Source organism: Heterodontus francisci, chromosome 11 (genome assembly GCF_036365525.1).
Source record: "Heterodontus francisci isolate sHetFra1 chromosome 11, sHetFra1.hap1, whole genome shotgun sequence".
Classification (NCBI taxonomy): Eukaryota; Metazoa; Chordata; class Chondrichthyes; order Heterodontiformes; family Heterodontidae; genus Heterodontus; species Heterodontus francisci.
Window position 1 is genome coordinate 97,914,810 of NC_090381.1, and position 18,902 is coordinate 97,933,711.

Consider the following 18,902-nt stretch of genomic DNA (forward strand, 5'->3'; position numbering starts at 1 on the left):
TGGACATCAGTTATAGATTGAAACCTGATGATTAGTGATCCCCAAGACTGAACCACCTGTTTGCATTCACATTAAAGCTTTATATGAATAATGAGCACATGGGAAGGATGACCCGTGCCCCTAAAATAACAACTGATGCATTCAGAAGGGAAGAAAACTGGCAAGAAAATATGATTTACATTCTATTTTGTGCATTTACGCATTGTATAAATATAATCGCCTCCTATGGAACACTGGATTTTTTTTTTTTTTTTCGAAACTGATTACATTAGTTCTACCAAAAACCAGCAACCAAATAAAGAAAGAAGCTGTGCGAGAATTCCAATGTTCAATAAGAGAAATGGAGGGATGAGGATGGAAGATAGCACCAGCCTTGACTGCCAGGGATCAGCTAGTTAAATCCTTGAAGGTGAATTACAAAATCCTTCCATGGATACTACTCACTCTGTTTCAAATGTTTGCACTTTTTTTTATATATGACATTTCCACTGCCATCGATAAAAAAAGAATTACCATTCAAGTTTTAGGCCTTATGTTTTTTCAAGAGTTACATTTGCTGACAGACAGCACAAAGGACCCAGGTATTCCATGTTTCTGCATTAACTTTCTCTGGACCAAGGGTTTGCAACCTTTGGTTCTGGAACTGCATGCAACTTATTGAGGGCTTGTGCCGCTCCCAACCTTGATCAATCAAACCCATTTTGAAAATAATTAAATGACTTGTTTCACTTCTTTAAACTTTTATTAACATTACATTTCTGAGAAAGTATCATTCAATTAGCAACCTTTTTGTAAAAACCTTTAAAAGGTTGTTGAAATGCATCTCTGTCTTGTTTTTCATTATTAGGGACATGAGTAACAGCATTGCTTCTCTTAAAATATTGCATTTTTGTCTAAATTTTTAAAAATGGCTCTACTTGTTATTAAGGATGCCAACTCCTGATCTAGACTCTGGTACAGAATGTGATTGCTGTTTATGTGCTACAAGCCATAAGGCAGACACTGAGCAGAGGCTACATTCCCCCTCCTCAGAGATTGAGCTGAAGGTATCGAGACTTCCCTGGGTTGTCCTTGTACAGTTCAACACAACCAGTTTTACAACAATCACTGGCATTAGCAGAAGCCAAGGAGAAGACTGCTGTCCATTTACAATTGTGGAGCATACAGCAAGGCCGAGAAGAACTTTGAAAGAGACTCATCATGAAAAAGATGAGAAAAAAAATAAAAACATTGTATAATACCCCAAATATTCAACTTTGTTCATACATTATTTTGTACAATACCACAGAGGTGGTCTTGGGATATAGCTTTTTGTCAGTAGCCTAAGGCAGGTCCCAGGCTGAGGCCACATTATATTTTTACTCATCACAGCATCTGTGGAACATCCAGTTCCCAGGTGTAGCAAACAGGAAAAAAAGGACAGTGATTTGTTCATTCACTTTTCCACCTCACTGTGTCATCCTGGATTGCCTGGGGTTTTCTAAAGTTAAGGACCATCCCAGTTCCTGAAGTAGGCCCAGACCCAGCATTATAATGGTAATAAGGTGGTGTTCCTGGACTTTGCTCATTGGACAACCATTGCATCCTCCCGTGGAGAGGTTAGGGGTTTGGGGGGAGGCTTGATGAAACCTGCTGGTCGAGCTTGTGACAGGACCCCTGCAAACCATAGGCCTGTAGGAATCTTGTGGACAGCCTGAAGATTATGATCAGAGACAAAAGTGGAGTTTTGAGTGTCCTATCTTCCCCAAATAATCTTTGAGCCTCAGGGCTTTCAGTCTGCTGCTGGAGGGATATGCCTTGAAGGGTCCACGACCAGTGGTTGGGAGTATGGTTACAGACTTCTCAGGTCTGCAGCTGTACTCCTGTTGACTGCCTTGTTTTCCAGCACTAGGCCCAACCAGAAACTGCAGCCAAACCATGCATTTTATGCGGGACAGGAAACGAGCACAGGTTTTTCTTTCAGCAGGTGCAGCACCACTCCAGCAGGCAGTACCTTCCAGAATAATAATCTTCCTTTCTAAGTTCAGCTGCAGTTCACACTGTATATGGGCCAGAAAATCACAAACTAATTCAGCTAAACAGAATCGACAGCATTCTCACTTTGAACAGAGATTGTAGAGACTGTATCGGTGCCATTTCCCGCTCCAGCCCCAAATTGGAAAACTTTATCAACTTTGCTTCCAATTTCCACCATTCTCTCACCTTTGGATGTTCCATCTCCGACACTTCCCTTCCTCGACTTCTCTCTCTCCATCGCTGGGGATAGGCTACCTACTAATATTCATTATAATCCCACCGACTCCCACAGCTACCTTGACTACACTTCTTCACACCCTGCCTCCTGTAATGACTCTGTTCCATTCTCCCTGTTTCTCCATCTCCAACGCATCTGCTCTGATGATGCAACCTTCCACAACAGTGCTTCTGATATGTCTTCCTTTTTCCAAAACCACGGTTGACAACCGTGTCCGGCCCATTTCCCACACTTCTGCCCTCACCCCTTCCTCTCCCTCCCAGAACTGCGACAGGGTTCCCCTTGTCCTCACTTTCCACCCCATCAGCCTCCACATCCAAATGATCATCCTCTGCCATTTCAACCACATCCAGCATGATGCCACCACCAAACGCATCTTCCCCTCCCCTCCCGTCAGAATTCTGAAGGAATCGTTCCTTCCATGACACCCTGGTCCACTCCTCCACTACCCCGACACCTCGTCCCCTTCCCACAGCACCTTCCCATGCAATCGCAGGAGGTGTAATACCTGCCTTTTTACCTCCTCTATCCTCAATATCCAAGGCCCAAACACTCCTTTCAGGTGAAGCAGCGATTTACTTGTACTTCTTTTGATACAGTATACTGTATTCGCTGCTCTCAATGCGGTCTCCTCTATATTGGGGAGACCAAATGCAGATTGGGTGACCGCTTTGCGGAACATCTCCATTCAGTCTGAAAACATGACCCTGAGCTTCCTTTCACTTGCCATTTTAACACCCCCCACCCCTGCTCTCATGCCCACATCTCTGTCCTGGGCTTGCTGCAGTGTTCCAGTGAACATCAACGCAAGCTCGAAGAACAGCATCTCATTTATCGATTAGGCACACTACAGCCTGCCGGACTGAACATTGAGTTCAATAATTTCAGAGCATGACTGGCCCTTTTTTATTTTTGTTTATTTTATTCTAACTTGTTTCATCATTCATTTTTTACCATGTGCCTGTCCACTGTTTTTTTTAATGTTTGTGCTTTTGGCTAGGGCTGTTCATTATTCTGTCACTTAACATCCTCTCTGCACTAATGCTCTGTCTTTCACCACACCATTAGCACACTCTTTGCCTTTGCCCAATAACCTCCTTGTCAGTTAATCTCTCTGATCCTCTGTTCTATCAACACCTTTCCTTTTGTTCTCTTTTCCCCATCCCCGTTATATTTGCTTAAAACCTATTACATTTCTAACCTTTGCCGGTTCTGAGGAAAAGTCACTGACCTGAAACGTTAACTCTGCTTTTCTCTCCAAAGATGCTGCCAGACCTGCTGAGTATTTCCAGCACTTTTTGTTTTTATTTCAGATTTCCAGTATCTGCAGCATTTTGCTTTTATATTATTGTAGATTCAAACACCATTTATGAATTTAGCCCCTAAACTCAGTGAATACTTCAATGCTGTGCGGAGGGAATCTGTATTGTCAGTGATCCTACCATTTGGATGAGACATTAAACCAAGACCCTGTCTATCTGCGTTAATGTTTGTAAAAGATCCAGTAGCACAATTCAAAAGAGTTGAATTCTTCTGCTGTCCTCCCTCAACCAACATCAGCAAAAACAGATTGACTGCCATTCAGTTGTTATCGCACCTTGTTGTATGTAAATTTGGTGCATATTTACCTGCATGAACTTCAAAGTACAGTAACTTATTTATTCATCAGCTGTAAAGTTCTTTGGGACATCCTGAGGATGCAATAACTTGGCATACAAATGCAACAGTGCTCCAAGGGATCGGGTAAATCTGACATCATAATGAATGCGGGGGTGGGGGGGGGGGGGGGGCGGGTGCAGTAAAGAGAGTGGAGGGAGGAGAGGAAGAAGGAAAAAAGTTTGGGGAAGAAAGGACAGTCCAGGTTTCCACTCTTTATCGCTAACCTCTGGGGAAAGAGCATGCGTCAACATCAAACGAGACATGAACTGGGTCAACACGGTTTCTCCCCCTCTCCTCCTCCTGCAACCAAATTGTCTGCCGGCGTTCACCAGCATGTGACTCTCATGAGATGCAGCAGTTGGACAAGGTAGCTGCCACTTGATGAACTCTATTCTGGCATAAGTCAGTGCCTTTAGTGCAAAGAATTACAAAACAAAAGTTTTTAAAAAGCAGTTTAGACAGTGTGGAAGATAATTCATTTGCCTGAGTTATCAGGATATTTAAATTCCTTGGTCCTCAGAAGTCCAACAGGTGTTGTACATGCAAAGGAACAGGTCACACTAAGGAGACAGGGTTATTCAAAGTTACATTTACAAAATGCAGACTTCCATTGTTCCAGATTTCTGCTGCAGCAACAAACTTCCAAAACAGCCTCAGATTCTTTGCCAAAGAAAATGAATTTGCTGAATCGCAATCTCAGCAGACACTTGTTAAATTGTGCAGGCACCAGTTGCTCATTCTGTGTCTGGGCAAATAACTTCAGGGAGTGACAGGAGGTGGACAGAAGAAAAATGTACATGTAACAGAAAGGGGATGGACAGAGCAGCATTAACGCATTTGGCCAATTACCAGCAACAATTCATGCATGTTATTTAGAAATTTGAGCTGCAAGAGGTTAGATGACTGTAGAATTCAACCTCAACAGGGGCTCAGCCTAAAATGTGATGCCATTGGGCTGGATTTCTCTCTCTTCCCATACAATTAATACTCGCGTGAAGAAAGCAATAGGATTTTGATTCTTGCAAGTATTTGGTACAATGGGAGTTCAGCATAACATCACGCAATTTAAGTTAGACAGGAAAGGAGAGCAGAACAAGGAGTCCTAGTGATATGTGGGCCCTCAAGGATCCTCAGGATATCCAGGAGTAACACTGTGTCAGAAAATTGCATCTCTGGAACATCTATGCTTCAGAAGCTACTGCCCATCCTCCACCAGTGGAGAAAATGAGTTGTTTCTGGATAGTAGTGCCCAGAATGTGGAAAGCCAAAGGACAGTACTGGATATCTCAGGACACAAGGTTAATGTAGAGAAAACTGGGTGACCATCTGTAGGGACAGCACAGAGGAGACACGACTCATGAGTGAAAGCAACTGTCCAACAGATGCATAGCGTTGGATAAGTATCAGGTGGACAACAGTAGGAACTCAGAGAAGGGTGGTCTTGAGCAACATTATGAAGCAAGGGACAACCTCATAGGGTGAGAAGAAGGTAGCCTACAAGAGTAGGAAAGTGGTAGTAATGGGGTATTCTACAGGGTGCATCAATTGTTCTTTTGGCATTCATGATTGGGAGTGCTGTTTGGTTTGTTGCCTCTGTGGCAGGGTGGAGGACATCATTGAACATGTGGAAAAAGTGCTGGAAAGAAAAACAAAGCAGTCAAGAGTTGTGGTCCATGTTGGATCCAATCTCAAAGGTAAAACTATGTTTGTGGTCTTGCAGGATTTTTATAAAAGTAATTCTCAGGATGTGTGCATCATTGACAAAGCTGGCATTCACTGTCCATTCCTTGCTGCCTTGAGAAGTTGGTGAAAAGCCATCTTCATGCAATACTGCGGTCCATGTAGTAATCTTTATAATGGTTTGATACAACTGACTGACTTGCTAGAAAACTTCAGCAGGCAGTTAAGAGTCAACCATATTGACGTGGGACTGACGACACACATAAACCAGACTGGGCAAGGACAGCAGATTTCCTTTCTTACAAGGATATTAGGGAACCAGTTTTGACTACAATCTGTAGTTTTAATCTCACTTTAACTGGTACTATCTTTATTGCTAGATTTTTTCTAAATGGAATTCAAATTCACTGGTGGGATTTGCACTCAAGTTCCCTGAGAAGCAAAATACTGCAGATGCTGGAAATCTGAAAGATAAAACAGAATGTACTGGATACACTCAACAGGTCAGGCAGCATCTTTGCAGAGAGAAACAGAGTTAATGGGCTGGATTTTCCTTACAGAGGTGGGAAACAGGAACTGATCTTGTTCGAGGTCAGAAACTCGTCTCCAGTGAGAAACTGATTCAGATTGCAATTTTCAAATGGATGAGACTTTAATTGGTATGGAGGTGGGGTTTCTGTCCACTTAGGGCCAGTGAGCTTGGGAATGGAGGTGAGTCAGATCAAGTGTGGGACTTATGTAACTCCCACTGCAGCCATCACTGAGGCTACTTGTTATCCCGAGAGAGATAAGAGAGATACCAGAGGTAAGTGGGATGTTCAAGGGGAGCTGGAGGGCTGGCACTAGGGTCAGGGCAGACCCTCAATACATAGATGCCCACCTGGATCAAATGCTGAAGGCTGTGAGGGAGAGGAGGGAGGTCCTCTTCTCAGACGGTAGCAGGAGGCGGCCACCTTACCGTGAAGAGAGGCACCTCTGTTCACTGTTATCCCCTTCTGCCCTCTCCTCCTCCTCCTCCCTCAATGAGCTGTCTCCTTGCAGGGGCTCACCATTCTCAAGGTCCACACCTCTCTGGAGGTCCATGCTATGGAAGGCGCAGCAGACCACCACAATGACAGAGACCATTGTAGGAGGCTATTGGAGGGAACCACCCGACTAGTCTCGGCACCAGAATCGCTTCTTCAGAAGTGGTGGCACAGTGGTGCAGTGGTTAGCCTCACAGCTCCAGCGACCTGGGTTCAGTTCTGGGTACTGCCTGCGTGGAGTTTGCAAGTGCTCCCTGTGACCACGTGGGTTTCCGCTGGGTGCTCTGGTTTCCTCCCACAGCCAAAGACTTGCAGGTTGATAGGTAAATTGGCCATTGTAAAGTGCCCCTAGAGTAGATATGTGGTAAGAGAATGGTGGGATGTAGTAGGGAATATGGGATTAATGTAGGATTAGTATAAATGGGTGGTTGTTGGTCGGTACAGACTCGGTGGGCTGAAGGGCCTATTTCAGTGCTGTATCTAAAAAAAAAAGTCTTATGGTATGCTAAATGGTTGACCTGCTGAGCAGGTAGCATTGGTTGTATTGCCTCTTTTTGGGGCTCCCTTAGAGGGGTGAGTAGCCATGTCTTTCAAAGGATATCCCTTGTGCCCTTGGATCCAACCATGCACCTTTGGGATGGAGTGAAGTTCCGGAGCAGCCTGGACTAGTGGAGGATGAAGGAGTCATGGCAACTGCTAAGAAAGGAAGCACAGACCAGAAGACACTGAAGGAATGGAAACCCTTCCTGTAGATGGATCTCACTGGCTGGTCACTAGATGCCTTGATTGACAATGCCCTGGGGGAATCCAGCATTGAAGGCAAAACTCAATGCCATCTGTGCCTGCACAGGCCCATCTGTGTCAAAGTAGATGTAGTCCCCTGCCCTCTGGAACATGGCATCTGTGACCTACCTGATAGCATGGTGAGCTGCTTACTGCAAGATGCCACCTAGGTCCGTAGAAGATCCCTGGAACGACCGAGTTGCATAGAAGTTCAGGGCGACGGTGACCTTGATGGCTGCAGGTAAGGGACTTTGATAAGGGACACGGGGCCTCAGGTCATTGTGGATCAGAACACAAATCCGAAACCATTTGCCTGGATAGGAGCAGCCTCCTATGGCACTGGCGCTCTTTCATTTGCAGGTAGCTGATTCTTGGAAGGTAAACACGATGTCTTGGATAGAGCCTCCTTTCCCTTACTGCCCACTGCTGTGCTCCTCTGGCCTCCTGCTGTCCGGAAGGTTGCCTCTGCTTAAGCTCATACTGGCTGCTCTGTCCAATGTCAGAGAAGCCTGTTCCTGTCTGAACTCCCTCACCTGGGATTCGTTCATTCGCCACGCCTTTCCCTGCCAACCCAGGTGCCCAAGTTATGCCAGCAGGCTCACGTCCCTCTCCGGATTCCTGCCACTCACCACTAAGAAAAGGAAGTATCACAACTTTAGCGATGACTACTCTGTGACACTTTTGAAGCTGCTGAGCTTAATTTTGTGCCTCAGCATTATTTTGATCACACCTTCCCATAGCCCTCATGGTCCCCCCCCACCCCACCAGTGTTCACATCTTGTACACTCTGCCATGTTCCCCACATAGCGTTCTCCCCCTTCCCGACCTTTAAAAATCCCAAACTGCTGTGAAAAGGCCGGTTAATGAGCTCCATAATGAGCTCAACAGGCAATTAATTGTAGGCCGTTCTCTGCCTCACAGTATCCCTTTAAAAACGGCTTTGCATTCCAGAGGCAGCCAGTCCCAGTGCCGACCTCTGAGAACACGATCTTTAAATCGCTCTCACCCCAGCAACGCACTCAGTGGACTTTAAAAATTCAGCCCAATGTTTCAGGTCAACGACCATTCATCAGGACTGTTCTGATGAAAGGTCAGAGACCTGAAACGTTAACTCTGTTCCTCTCTCCCTAGATGTTGCCAAACCTGCTGAATATTTCCAGCACTTTCTGTGGACTGAAAAGTTAACTCTGTTTTTCTTTACATAGGTGCTACCTGACCTGTGCATTACTGGTCAGATGACATGATTATAATACTACCATACTCTAGATAATGGGCAATAGAAATTAACTGGGGAGGTGGTGGGGTAGTTGTAAGGTCACTGGACCAGTAGTCCAAAGGCCCAGGCTAGTGCTGTGGGGACATGGGTTCGAATCCCACCACGGCAGATGGTGAAATTTGAATTCAATTAATAAATCTGGAATTGAAAAAAAAAATCTAGTCTAATGGTGACCATGAAACCATGTTGATTGTTGTAAAAACCTATCTGATTCACTAATGTCCTTTAGGGAAGCAAATTTGCCATCCTTACCTGATCTGGCTGTCTTGTGACTCCAGACCACGGCAATGTGGTTGACTCTTTAAAAAAAAAAGCTGCCCTCTGAAATGGCCTCGCAAGACACTTAGCTCAAGGGCAATTAGGGAGTGGTAATAATTGCTGGCCGAGCCATCCCCTGAGCAAGTAAAAAAAAATCTTTCATTTCCCAGGAATTTTACAAAATTGCAAGACAATCCTAAAACTGAGGGTGTCAAGTTGATTTTTGGTAATGCTACAAAACTTAAAAACAAAAATTTACAAGGTTAGCATTCGAAACCTGTGATTTCTCCTCTTTTACTTATACATTTCCTTAGTATCCTTTTGAATTTTAGGGAGACGAAAAAGGACACTTCACAAATGATACATTTTTTTTAAAAATCTCATGCATAAGTAGCACTATGAAGGTCTTGGCACAGATGTGTACTATTCATTTTACAGGTGTGGTCTATTCAGAGGCAAAACCTTTAAATGAAAGATGGTTTGGGGAGTGGGGGTGGTGTTGAGAGCTGGCGAAGGGGAGAGAAAAAAATTGAAGGGAGAGTCAAACTTTGCCCCTCCTTTCCAGCTATTGGGGGCATCGGTGATAGACCATATGCTCAATGGAGGGAACTAGGCTAGGTAATCTAGGAAAAGTTCAATATACATCTGGATGCTGTAAATCATGCCCTAACTCCTTTCACTGATTTATTGGGTAGATCTTCCCTCTGGTGTGGACTTAAGCCCATAGAGATCAGAACAATGTGAGACCAGATCCCAGTCAGTGCTGATTTTGCTGATCTCAGCCAGTTATACAGTACAGGTCTCACAAATTAGCCACAGTATCTCTAGGATGTACATGAGGGGCAGAAACTAGAGCAGCCAAGGTACCAGATCACCTCTTCTAGAAGGTGTATGTGGACAGAATTGGATTCAGTTTTTGAATATTTGTCCTCAATAAAAATGAACTGTGTGCTAGAGACTGGAACACTGCCCCACTTTTTGAAACCAGTGCCAGAATGAAATACGGCCAGGTTAGTTAATAATACAGTCAGAGAGTCATTTAGGGCACAGAAGAGGCCATTCAACCCACCGAGTCCATGCTGACTCTCCATGGAGTAGTCCAGTCAGTCCCACTCCCCCGCTTGATCCCCATAGCCTTGCAAGTTTATTTCCATCAACTGGCCATCCAATTTCTTTTTGAAATCATTCAATGTCTCTGCTTCCGCCACCCTTGTGGGCAGTGAGTTCCAGGTCATTACCACCCACTGCTTAAAAAAGTTCTTCATCACATTTCCCCTGCATCTCTTGCCCAAAACCTTCAACCTGTGTCCCCTAGTCCTTGTACCATTAGTGAATGGGAACCGTTTTTCCCTGTCTAACTTATCTAAGCCTGTCATTATCTTGTACACCTTTATTAAATCTCCTTTGTTCTAAGGACAACAACCCCAGCTTTTCCAACCTAACCTTGTAACTAAAATCCCCCAGCCCAGAAACCATTCTGGTAAATCTCCTCTGCACCCTCACATCCTTCCTAAAGTGTGGTGACCAGAACTGGATGCAATACTCCAGTTAGGGCCCAACCAGAGCCTTATAAAGGTTCAGGATAACTTCCCTGCTTTTATATTCAATGCCTCTATTTATGAAGCCCAAGATCACATATGTTTTGCTAACCACACTCTCAGTATGTCCTGCCACCTTCAAAGATCAATGCATATATACCCCCAGGTCCCTCTGTCCCTGCACACTTTTTAGAACTGTGTCATTAAGTATATTGCCTTTAAGGCTTGCAAAGGATCAGTATTGCTTTAAGAACCAGCAAGCTTCAGGAGTAATAGGAAGGTGCATTTTTGTTGCCTTAGAAACAGTCATTTGGAGACAGCAATTCAAAGGGTGCATTCTCGTTACCATTGATACAGCCACTGGGAGTGAGTATTAAGTGATACATTTGTTACAATTCAATTTTGAACTGGCTTTTTAGTTGAAGACAGTTTGTTCTAACAGAACATAGACACAGAGGACACACAGACAGCTGTGGTGTTTAGCACCTGAAAAAAGAGCTCTCAGCCATTTAAACTGAAGGAACAGGATTTCAGTCTGTTTAATTATTATATCTCAAAATTCTAAAAAGGTCAAGCCAAAACAGAGATCTCTGGTAATTTAAACTGAAGTAAGAGAAGTTAGACTGTGGCAATCTTTCATCCCTCAAAAACTCTAAAGTTGATTCTATTGAAAGTGGTTCCAAGTCGTTAATTGTTGAAATTCGCTGGAGAAGAAAAGCATCACCTACTATTGAAGTTAGACTACAGTCTGTTCTACTGTGGAAGAACCTTTTGTCCCCATCGGATGGCTGTGAGGACTTCAAGCAACATTAGACTATAAATTTGCAAGAACTCTAATTTTTTCTATTTTAAATGTTGTTTATAACTCCATTATGTTTAAGAATTTAGTTCTTCTAATTAAAGAGCTAATTTGTTGATTTAAAGACACCTGGTTTGGTTAGCCTCATTCGGGGCTTAATAAATGGTACAATTTGACTGGGTCATTCTCTAATTTGGAAAGTTTTAAATGATATGTTAAGCGATCTGTGGAGTGAAGGGATTGAAGCCAAAAGACTTGCAGGTTGATAGGTAAATTGGCCATTATAAATTGTCACTAGTATAGGTAGGTGGTAAGGAAATATAGGGACAGGTGGGGATGTTTGGTAGGAATATGGGATTAGTGTAGGATTAGTATAAATGGGTGGTTGATGTTCGGCACAGACTCGGTGGGCCGAAGGGCCTGTTTCAGTGCTGTATCTCTAATCTAATCTAATAATCTAATCTAATTAACAGTGCGTTTCTCCCACCACAATCAGAATCATATTTTGATTGGGGGCTTTGGCTGGAGAGGTCGGTCGTAACACTAACCACACTCTCAGTATGTCCTGCCACCTTCAAAGATTGATACATATATACCCCCAGGTTCCTCTGTTCCTGCACACTCTTTAGAACTGTGTCATTAACTATATTGCCTCTCCCTATTCCTTCTGCCAAAATGTATCACCTCAGACTTGTCTGTCTTAAATTCCATCTGTTCACTCTGCTCGTCTATCTATGCCCTGTTGCAGGCAGTTCATATGATCCTCACTGTTTGCCACACCTCCAAGTTTTGGTGTCATCAGCAAATTTTGAAATTCTACTCTGCATTCCAAGATCCAAGTCATTTATTGATAGCAAAAACTGCAGTGGTCCTAGTACTGACCCTTGGGGAACACCACTGTCTACCATCTTCCAGTCTGAAAAACAACAATTTACCACAACTCGCTGTTTTGTGTCCTTAAGCCTTTTTTTTTATCCAATTGACACTGACCCACCTATTCCACGAGCCTCAATTTGTTAACCAGCCTTTTATTTGGTACTTTATCAAACATTTTCTTAAAATCAATATAGACAACATCCACCGCATTTGCTTCATCAACCTTCTCTGTTACTTCATCAAAAAATTCAATTACGTTAGTCAAGCATAATCTCCCTTTTATAAATCCATGCTGGCTCTCCTTAATTAACTCAAATCTCTCCAAGGGTTTGCTTTTCCCTGATTATTGTTTCTAAAACCTTAGCCACTACTGATGTTAAACCAACTGGCCTGTAGTTGCTGGGATGGTCCTTACACCCTATTTTTCCACTCTTCAATTCTCTGGCACCTCCCCCATATCCAGGGAAGATTGGAAGATTATGACCAGCCCTTCTGCTATTTCCACCCCCACTTCCTTCAGCAACATGGGATGCAAGCCATCTGGACCAGGTGACTTACCTAGCCTAAGCATAGCCAGCCTTTTCAGTACCTCCTCACTCTCAATTTTTACCCTATCCATTGCCTCTACTCTCTCCGCTTCTACCGATATTTTGCCAGATTCTTCTTCCTTAGTAAACAATGATGCAAAGTACTCATTAAGTATATTAGCCTTGCTCTGTGCATCTAAGCATATATTATCCTCTTTGCCCCTAATCCTCTGTGCCTCTTAGGACCCACTTACATTTTACATGCCAGTAGAAGATTTTTGGGTTCCCTTTTACATTGACTGATGTTCTATTCTCATGTTCATTCTTTTCCAGTCGAATCTTCCTCTTCACCTTCTCTCTCAACTTACTGTATATGGCCTGGTTCTGTCTTGAAGAACTCACCTGACATGCATCACGCACTCTCTTTTTTGTTTCATCATAATCTTAATCTCCCTCATCCAAGGAGCCCTGTTTTTGGCTTCCCTATCTTTTGCCCTTGTTGAAACATTCCTCAACTGTACCTGAAGCATCACTTCCTTAAAGATAACCCATAGTTCCGATACAGTTCTTCCTGCCAGTCTTTGGTTCAATTTTAACCTGGTTAGATCCCTTCTCATCACATTGAAATTAGCCTTTTTCCACTCTCGACATTCTACCTTATTTCGTTCCTTGCTTTTCTGCATTACTTTACGATAGCATGATCACTCTTACCCAATTTCACCCCGACATTGGAGGCAGTACAGCGAAGGTTCACTAATTTGGTCCCTGTGATGAGGGGGTTGATTAATGATGAGAGGCTGAGTTAATTGGGCCTATATTCTCTGGAGTTTAGAAGAATGAGAGGCAATCTCATTGAAGCATACAAGATTCTGAAGTGGTTGGATAGGGTATGGGGAGATAGTTTCCACTGGTCGGGGATTCTATAACACGGGGGCACAGTCTCAGGATAAGGGGCCACTTAGGACTGAGATGTGGAGATATTACTTCACTGAAAGGGTTGTGAATCATTGGAATTCTCTACCCCAGAGGGTTGTGGATGTTCCATTGTTGAATGCATTTAAAGCTGAGATAGACAGGTTTTTGGTCTCTCGGGGAATAAAGTGATATGGCAAGCAGGCAGGAAAGGGGAGTTGAAGTTTAAGATCAGCTATGATCATACTGAATGGCGGAGCATGCTCGATAGGCTATATGGTCTACTCCTGCTCCTATTTCTTGTGTTCCTGTGACAGACACTTGGTCTACTTGGCCCACCTCATTCCTAGCACCAGATCCAGCAATGCCTCTTTTCTAATTAGGCTGACCATATAGTGATCAAAGAATGCTTTTACTGATCAAGGAAGTTCTACTGAACACATTTCAGAAGTTCCTCCCCCTTCTTACCCTTCACTTCAACATTATCCCAATACATATTAGGATAACTGAAGTCTCCCAGTTTCACCACTCTCTTTCGTGCTTGCACATCTCTGTGATTACCCTGCAGATTTGCTCCTCTATCTCTCTCTCTCACTATTTGGAGGCCTAAAGAATACGCCGAGTAATGTGATCCTACCCATTTTGCTTCTTAACTCCAACTAAATGGATTCTGTCTTTGCCCCTCAAGGTCATCCTCCCTTTCCAACACTACAGTGTCTTCCCTAATCAGTACTACCAGCCCACCTCCCTTTTTTCCTTCCCTATCTTTTCTGAACACTTTATATCCTTGTATATTAAGTGCCTAGTCCTCACCATTTTTAAGCCATGTTTCCATTATTGCCACTGTACCATATTCCTACATTGCTATTTGTGCCTGTAGCTCACCAACCTTATTCACCACACTTTGTGTGTTTACACACATGTACTGTAATCCTGTCTTTGCATTCCTCATAGTCCTTTTCAGTCTGCCCCTATCTAATATCTCTAAGATGCTCACATTATGGACCTTATTCCTCCTTTCTGCTTCTATATGCTGGTGCCCATCCCACAGCCAATTTAGTTTAAGCCCTTAAACAGCACAATGAGAGCTTTGACCCATTATGCTTTAAAATCACACAAGAGTAACATTTTACATTTCTCAATCATTTTTGTGATCCTTCTCTGTGTTGGTAAGTGAATGAATCTGACAGACAACTTAGTGCCAAATTACAGCTAGTTTCCCTGCTGTGGACTCAGTGATTTACATACTCTGGTACATTATAATTAAAGCAGAAATGGAACACTATACTAACACGTCAGAAGGGAGTAAACCAAATTATGTTGCTTATTCTGAAGTAAAGACAAAAATTCGGATGTTACCAGCATATCCAAGCATGCACTTAATTGAACTGTTAACAAGTACATTGTGTACATCTGGAGCTTCTTTATGTATACTCGAAGAGTATATATTTCCAAGTAGCTGTCAAATGTCTTTAGAATTAGAAAGCATATTGAAGAGCGAAGAGCACTTTGAACGTTTCCAGTGCAGCCAACTTAATTTTACTTTGTGAAGAGATCAATTAGACCTTTATTGTCTGGCTTTCAACTCAAAATGAACAGACCAGAATGAACTGCTTAAGAGAAAATTAACAGGCTAAAATTCCTGCAGGGGTTTCTTGATCTCCCGTTGTAACTTTGGCAAAGATCAGCGGAAAAATGGAAGGAAATAGGGCCAACTCCTGTGAAAATTACTGGAATACATTTTTTACATTATAAGCATCACAACTTTAAAATTAGTTTGGTACAAAGTGTAAAAATTACATTTTCTCATATTTATTCACTTTGCTAGTATAGTGCAGAGCAACTGAGGCTGATCCCTGGGGTCAGTGGGAACAGTTATGAGGAATGATGGGACAAGAGGACCTTGCAGAGGAATATGAGATATTTAACAAAGAAAACCTGAAACAGCATTTTCAGCTGTGACGAAGTATCAAGACAAGAGGGTACAGGTTCAGGGTAAAGGGTGAATTTAAGCAGAGGTGGATGAATTACTTCTTTTCACAGGTGATCAACTGCTAAACAAATTGGCAAGAAGGTTAGTTGAGGCTATAGCAATAAGTTCATTTAAGAGAAGATCTTAATGAGAAAGTCATGCAAAGATTTGTATGCTGGAAGGACAAAATCAAATGCACTGAAGTGCTCTTTCGAAGCAAGCCCCTCTTGTAAATCAAATGAAAGGCGAACAAAAAAGTACTGTGTTGATGATATGTTATGGGTATTATAAAAGAAACATCTACAAATCCACTACTCCAAATGCAGTGGAAAAGTCTCACAGGATGCTACTAAACCACTGGTACCTCATTCAAACAGCAATTCTTCACGTGATAACCTTCATAGAGTATAGGGTGGCAGTGGGTTATGTAACCATGATGGAGTGCACCACAGCCAAACCTGGTCATGTTTACATTAGATGCCAACACGTACATACTTTCTAGCAAAGAGGGAGTGGGGAGTAAGGGGGGGGGGGGTTTACTGAATAGCACCCAAGAACTGGAACCATAGCTGATTCTTCTTCCTTGCTCAAGTCGCTGTGGCTAATTGCAATATTCTTACAGCTGCCTGGCTGAGATCAAATAACTCTGCACAGTTTGGGAATCAAGCCTGCAACCTTTTGATTTCTGTGGCTTACTACCACACATGGTATTGCCTTTGCCTACAAGTCCTCCAGGGGAGCTCATATACGTGGGATTTATATTAGAATGTATTTAAGTGATGTCAAACTTTGAAAGCAGTTTACACCTTTAAGCAACAAAGACATTTTCTTTTGATTTTTTCATTTTCTTGCGATAGTTTTTCTCAGTCTTTGTGCCAACAGCAGTGATCAGTGCAGCTACTGACTGCTTCAGTACACATCCTGGATGCCCTAATAGCATTCACCTTGAAGGAACTTATGCGACAATTCAGCATTGAAAACTTCCAGAATGATGTGCAAATCTAACAAAATATATTTGTACATGGTCTCAATAAATTTGGCGATGGTAGTTGATTTTTAGAAGCAGAGTGAAATTAACATTCAGATGCTTGATCATTCAGTTCTCAAAGTACATTAGGTTCAACCACAGATTACAATGCAGTATAACTTGGCAACCATTATGTGAATTCTTCCTATCCCACCCTCCAGAAACACATCACTTACAAAACATTCTTTTAACTGCTCAAAAAGTTCCAATGGCAAGTTCTTATCCTTGATTGCTAGCACAGCAAGTCAAAAGAATTGGGGGGGGGGGGGGGTCAACATCCAAAAGGAGTTTGTTCACTTTTTTGAATAATGCTCAGAAAATGCTCTGTGCAAGTTTACTATAAGCATATACTAACTGAGAATTCAAGGGAAGAAAACAGTACTCAGCAAAGAAATAGCCAAACAAAGCTGAAAACATCTGGGAGTTATCAATAGAAAATAGCATAGAGAAATTGGGCACAATGATGTTAATTAACACACTAAAACAGCATTCAGGAACTTAAAGCCTTTAATGTGTTCTTCAACTATATCTGAAAATAAAGCCACAGAATGTTATACTTCAAAATAAAAATCTGTTTAAAAAGTATTTTAAAATGTTGAAACCAGTCAACACAGACGGGATGAAACGTTCTTCCTTTTGTTAGCTGGGTGACGTGTAAATAGAATATAGACTTCAAACTTTGCCAGATTAAACAGAGCAGTTCTGATATGTTCCAGGCAGCCAGTCAGTCATGGTAGTAAAAGGTGCTACTAATTCCACACACTAAAACAACCAGAGCTAACGTCTGGATTCAATCGAGCATAGTTCCACAAAACTGGCTGCACAACTGCCACTGAGCGATATACGTTTCCAGCCAATCGAAACAGCAAGAAAAACGTTCACACGTACTGTACCTGTCAGTGAACAACACTACAAGGTCATCACGATCAGCATAATTTTGCATCTCCTCCTTTAACAATCGCACTTTCTGTCCTCCGCCAATTGAGTGAGGTACATTTCCTCCACGCCACTCCTCCTCTGTACCAAGCACCTGCAAGGAGGAAAAAATGTTGTTTAAAACCAGTATTAAAAGCATTATGAATCACATGAAAAAAAACAAAGGTCTTGATTTTAATACCCTCAATAGTCTGGAGAGGGCCGGGGTGTGGGTGGGGGGAGGGGCAAGAGGGGAGGTGCGGGTGCATGAGAGGAGAATATCAGAACCAAGCAACCCAACCCCATTTCCAGCCATCTCCACAGATCCCTAGTTACGGCCTCCTGCCGCTAGTTTCCAATCCTACCCACCAGATACGCAATCAATCTGGCCAGCTCTCAGGCGGCAGTATTCTCAAAAGTATTAAAAGACGGCCCTGCTGTTAACATTGCCAGGGCCTCCACATCCCCAATATTGCCGGGTTCTGCAGCCACTACCAGGCTCACCCCACATCACCCACGCACCCCACTTAGTCAACCAATATCGGGGCAAAAATGTATCATTGCTTAGCCTTAAATGATCTGCTGCTCATTGTTTTCACCAGTACTAGAAGTTGCTGGGACAACAGCCTGATGAATAAACAATGGACATTGGTGTATTAAATTGGCGTGGACGCAGACGTAAAGTTCTCCCATAATTCAACAGCCTTCAAATAGAAAATTGCCAACTTCCAGAGAGCAAATTTAATTTCTTCTGTGGACTGCTGTACAGTCTTCACTTACCTCTGAGGGAAGATGTTTCCTGAACAGTGCCACCAACTAAATCTTTCAAATACAATTGTGCAGCAATTTTTCTTGAAAGATTGATTTCGCCTGTGTTTATCAAGATCATTGCAAGGATCATTGCAGGGCCTTACTCCCGCAGTATTTGTTTAACTTCCACTGGGTAAATTTGCTGTCCTTTCTCACACACAGCAAAGTTTTTGTTAAATGAGAGATTTTTTTTTTCTCCCTACAGTGGAAACTGAACAGAAATGAGGTGCCTTTGTGAGTACAGCTGGAAAACACAAGTATGCAAAAGTAGAGGGGGTAAAAATTTTATAACCAAGATGGCATACAAAGCTAAGTAGAAGACTGGGAAAAAGTGAGGATCTACTATTATTCTGAATATTTGCTCATGTTTTTCCCAGTCCAATTTAGCATTTTCCTCTAAGGTCATCACAGATACACTTGCAAAACACAGCCCGAAATAGATATTTTTTCAAATTAATTACGAGCACATGAATTTGGAGCAGAAGTAGGCCATTCTGCCCCTCTAGCCTGCTCCGCCATTCAATAAGATCATGGGTGATCTGTTTGCGTCTCGAATTCCACACTCCCATCTACCCCTGATAACCTTTGATT

At 42.7% G+C, this 18,902-nt stretch overlaps 1 protein-coding gene across 2 annotated transcripts in view; it reads right to left on the minus strand.

The window, feature by feature from the left end:
* The window catches only part of plod2 (procollagen-lysine, 2-oxoglutarate 5-dioxygenase 2), a 182,280-nt gene that overhangs the window by 96,370 nt on the left and 67,008 nt on the right, over window positions 1–18,902 (minus strand). For both annotated transcript variants that reach the window (XM_068042599.1, XM_068042598.1), the window contains exon 3: window positions 17,480–17,616. In XM_068042599.1, coding sequence (XP_067898700.1) covers window positions 17,480–17,616 — 137 coding nt within the window. The remainder of the gene's footprint in view (window positions 1–17,479; window positions 17,617–18,902) is intronic.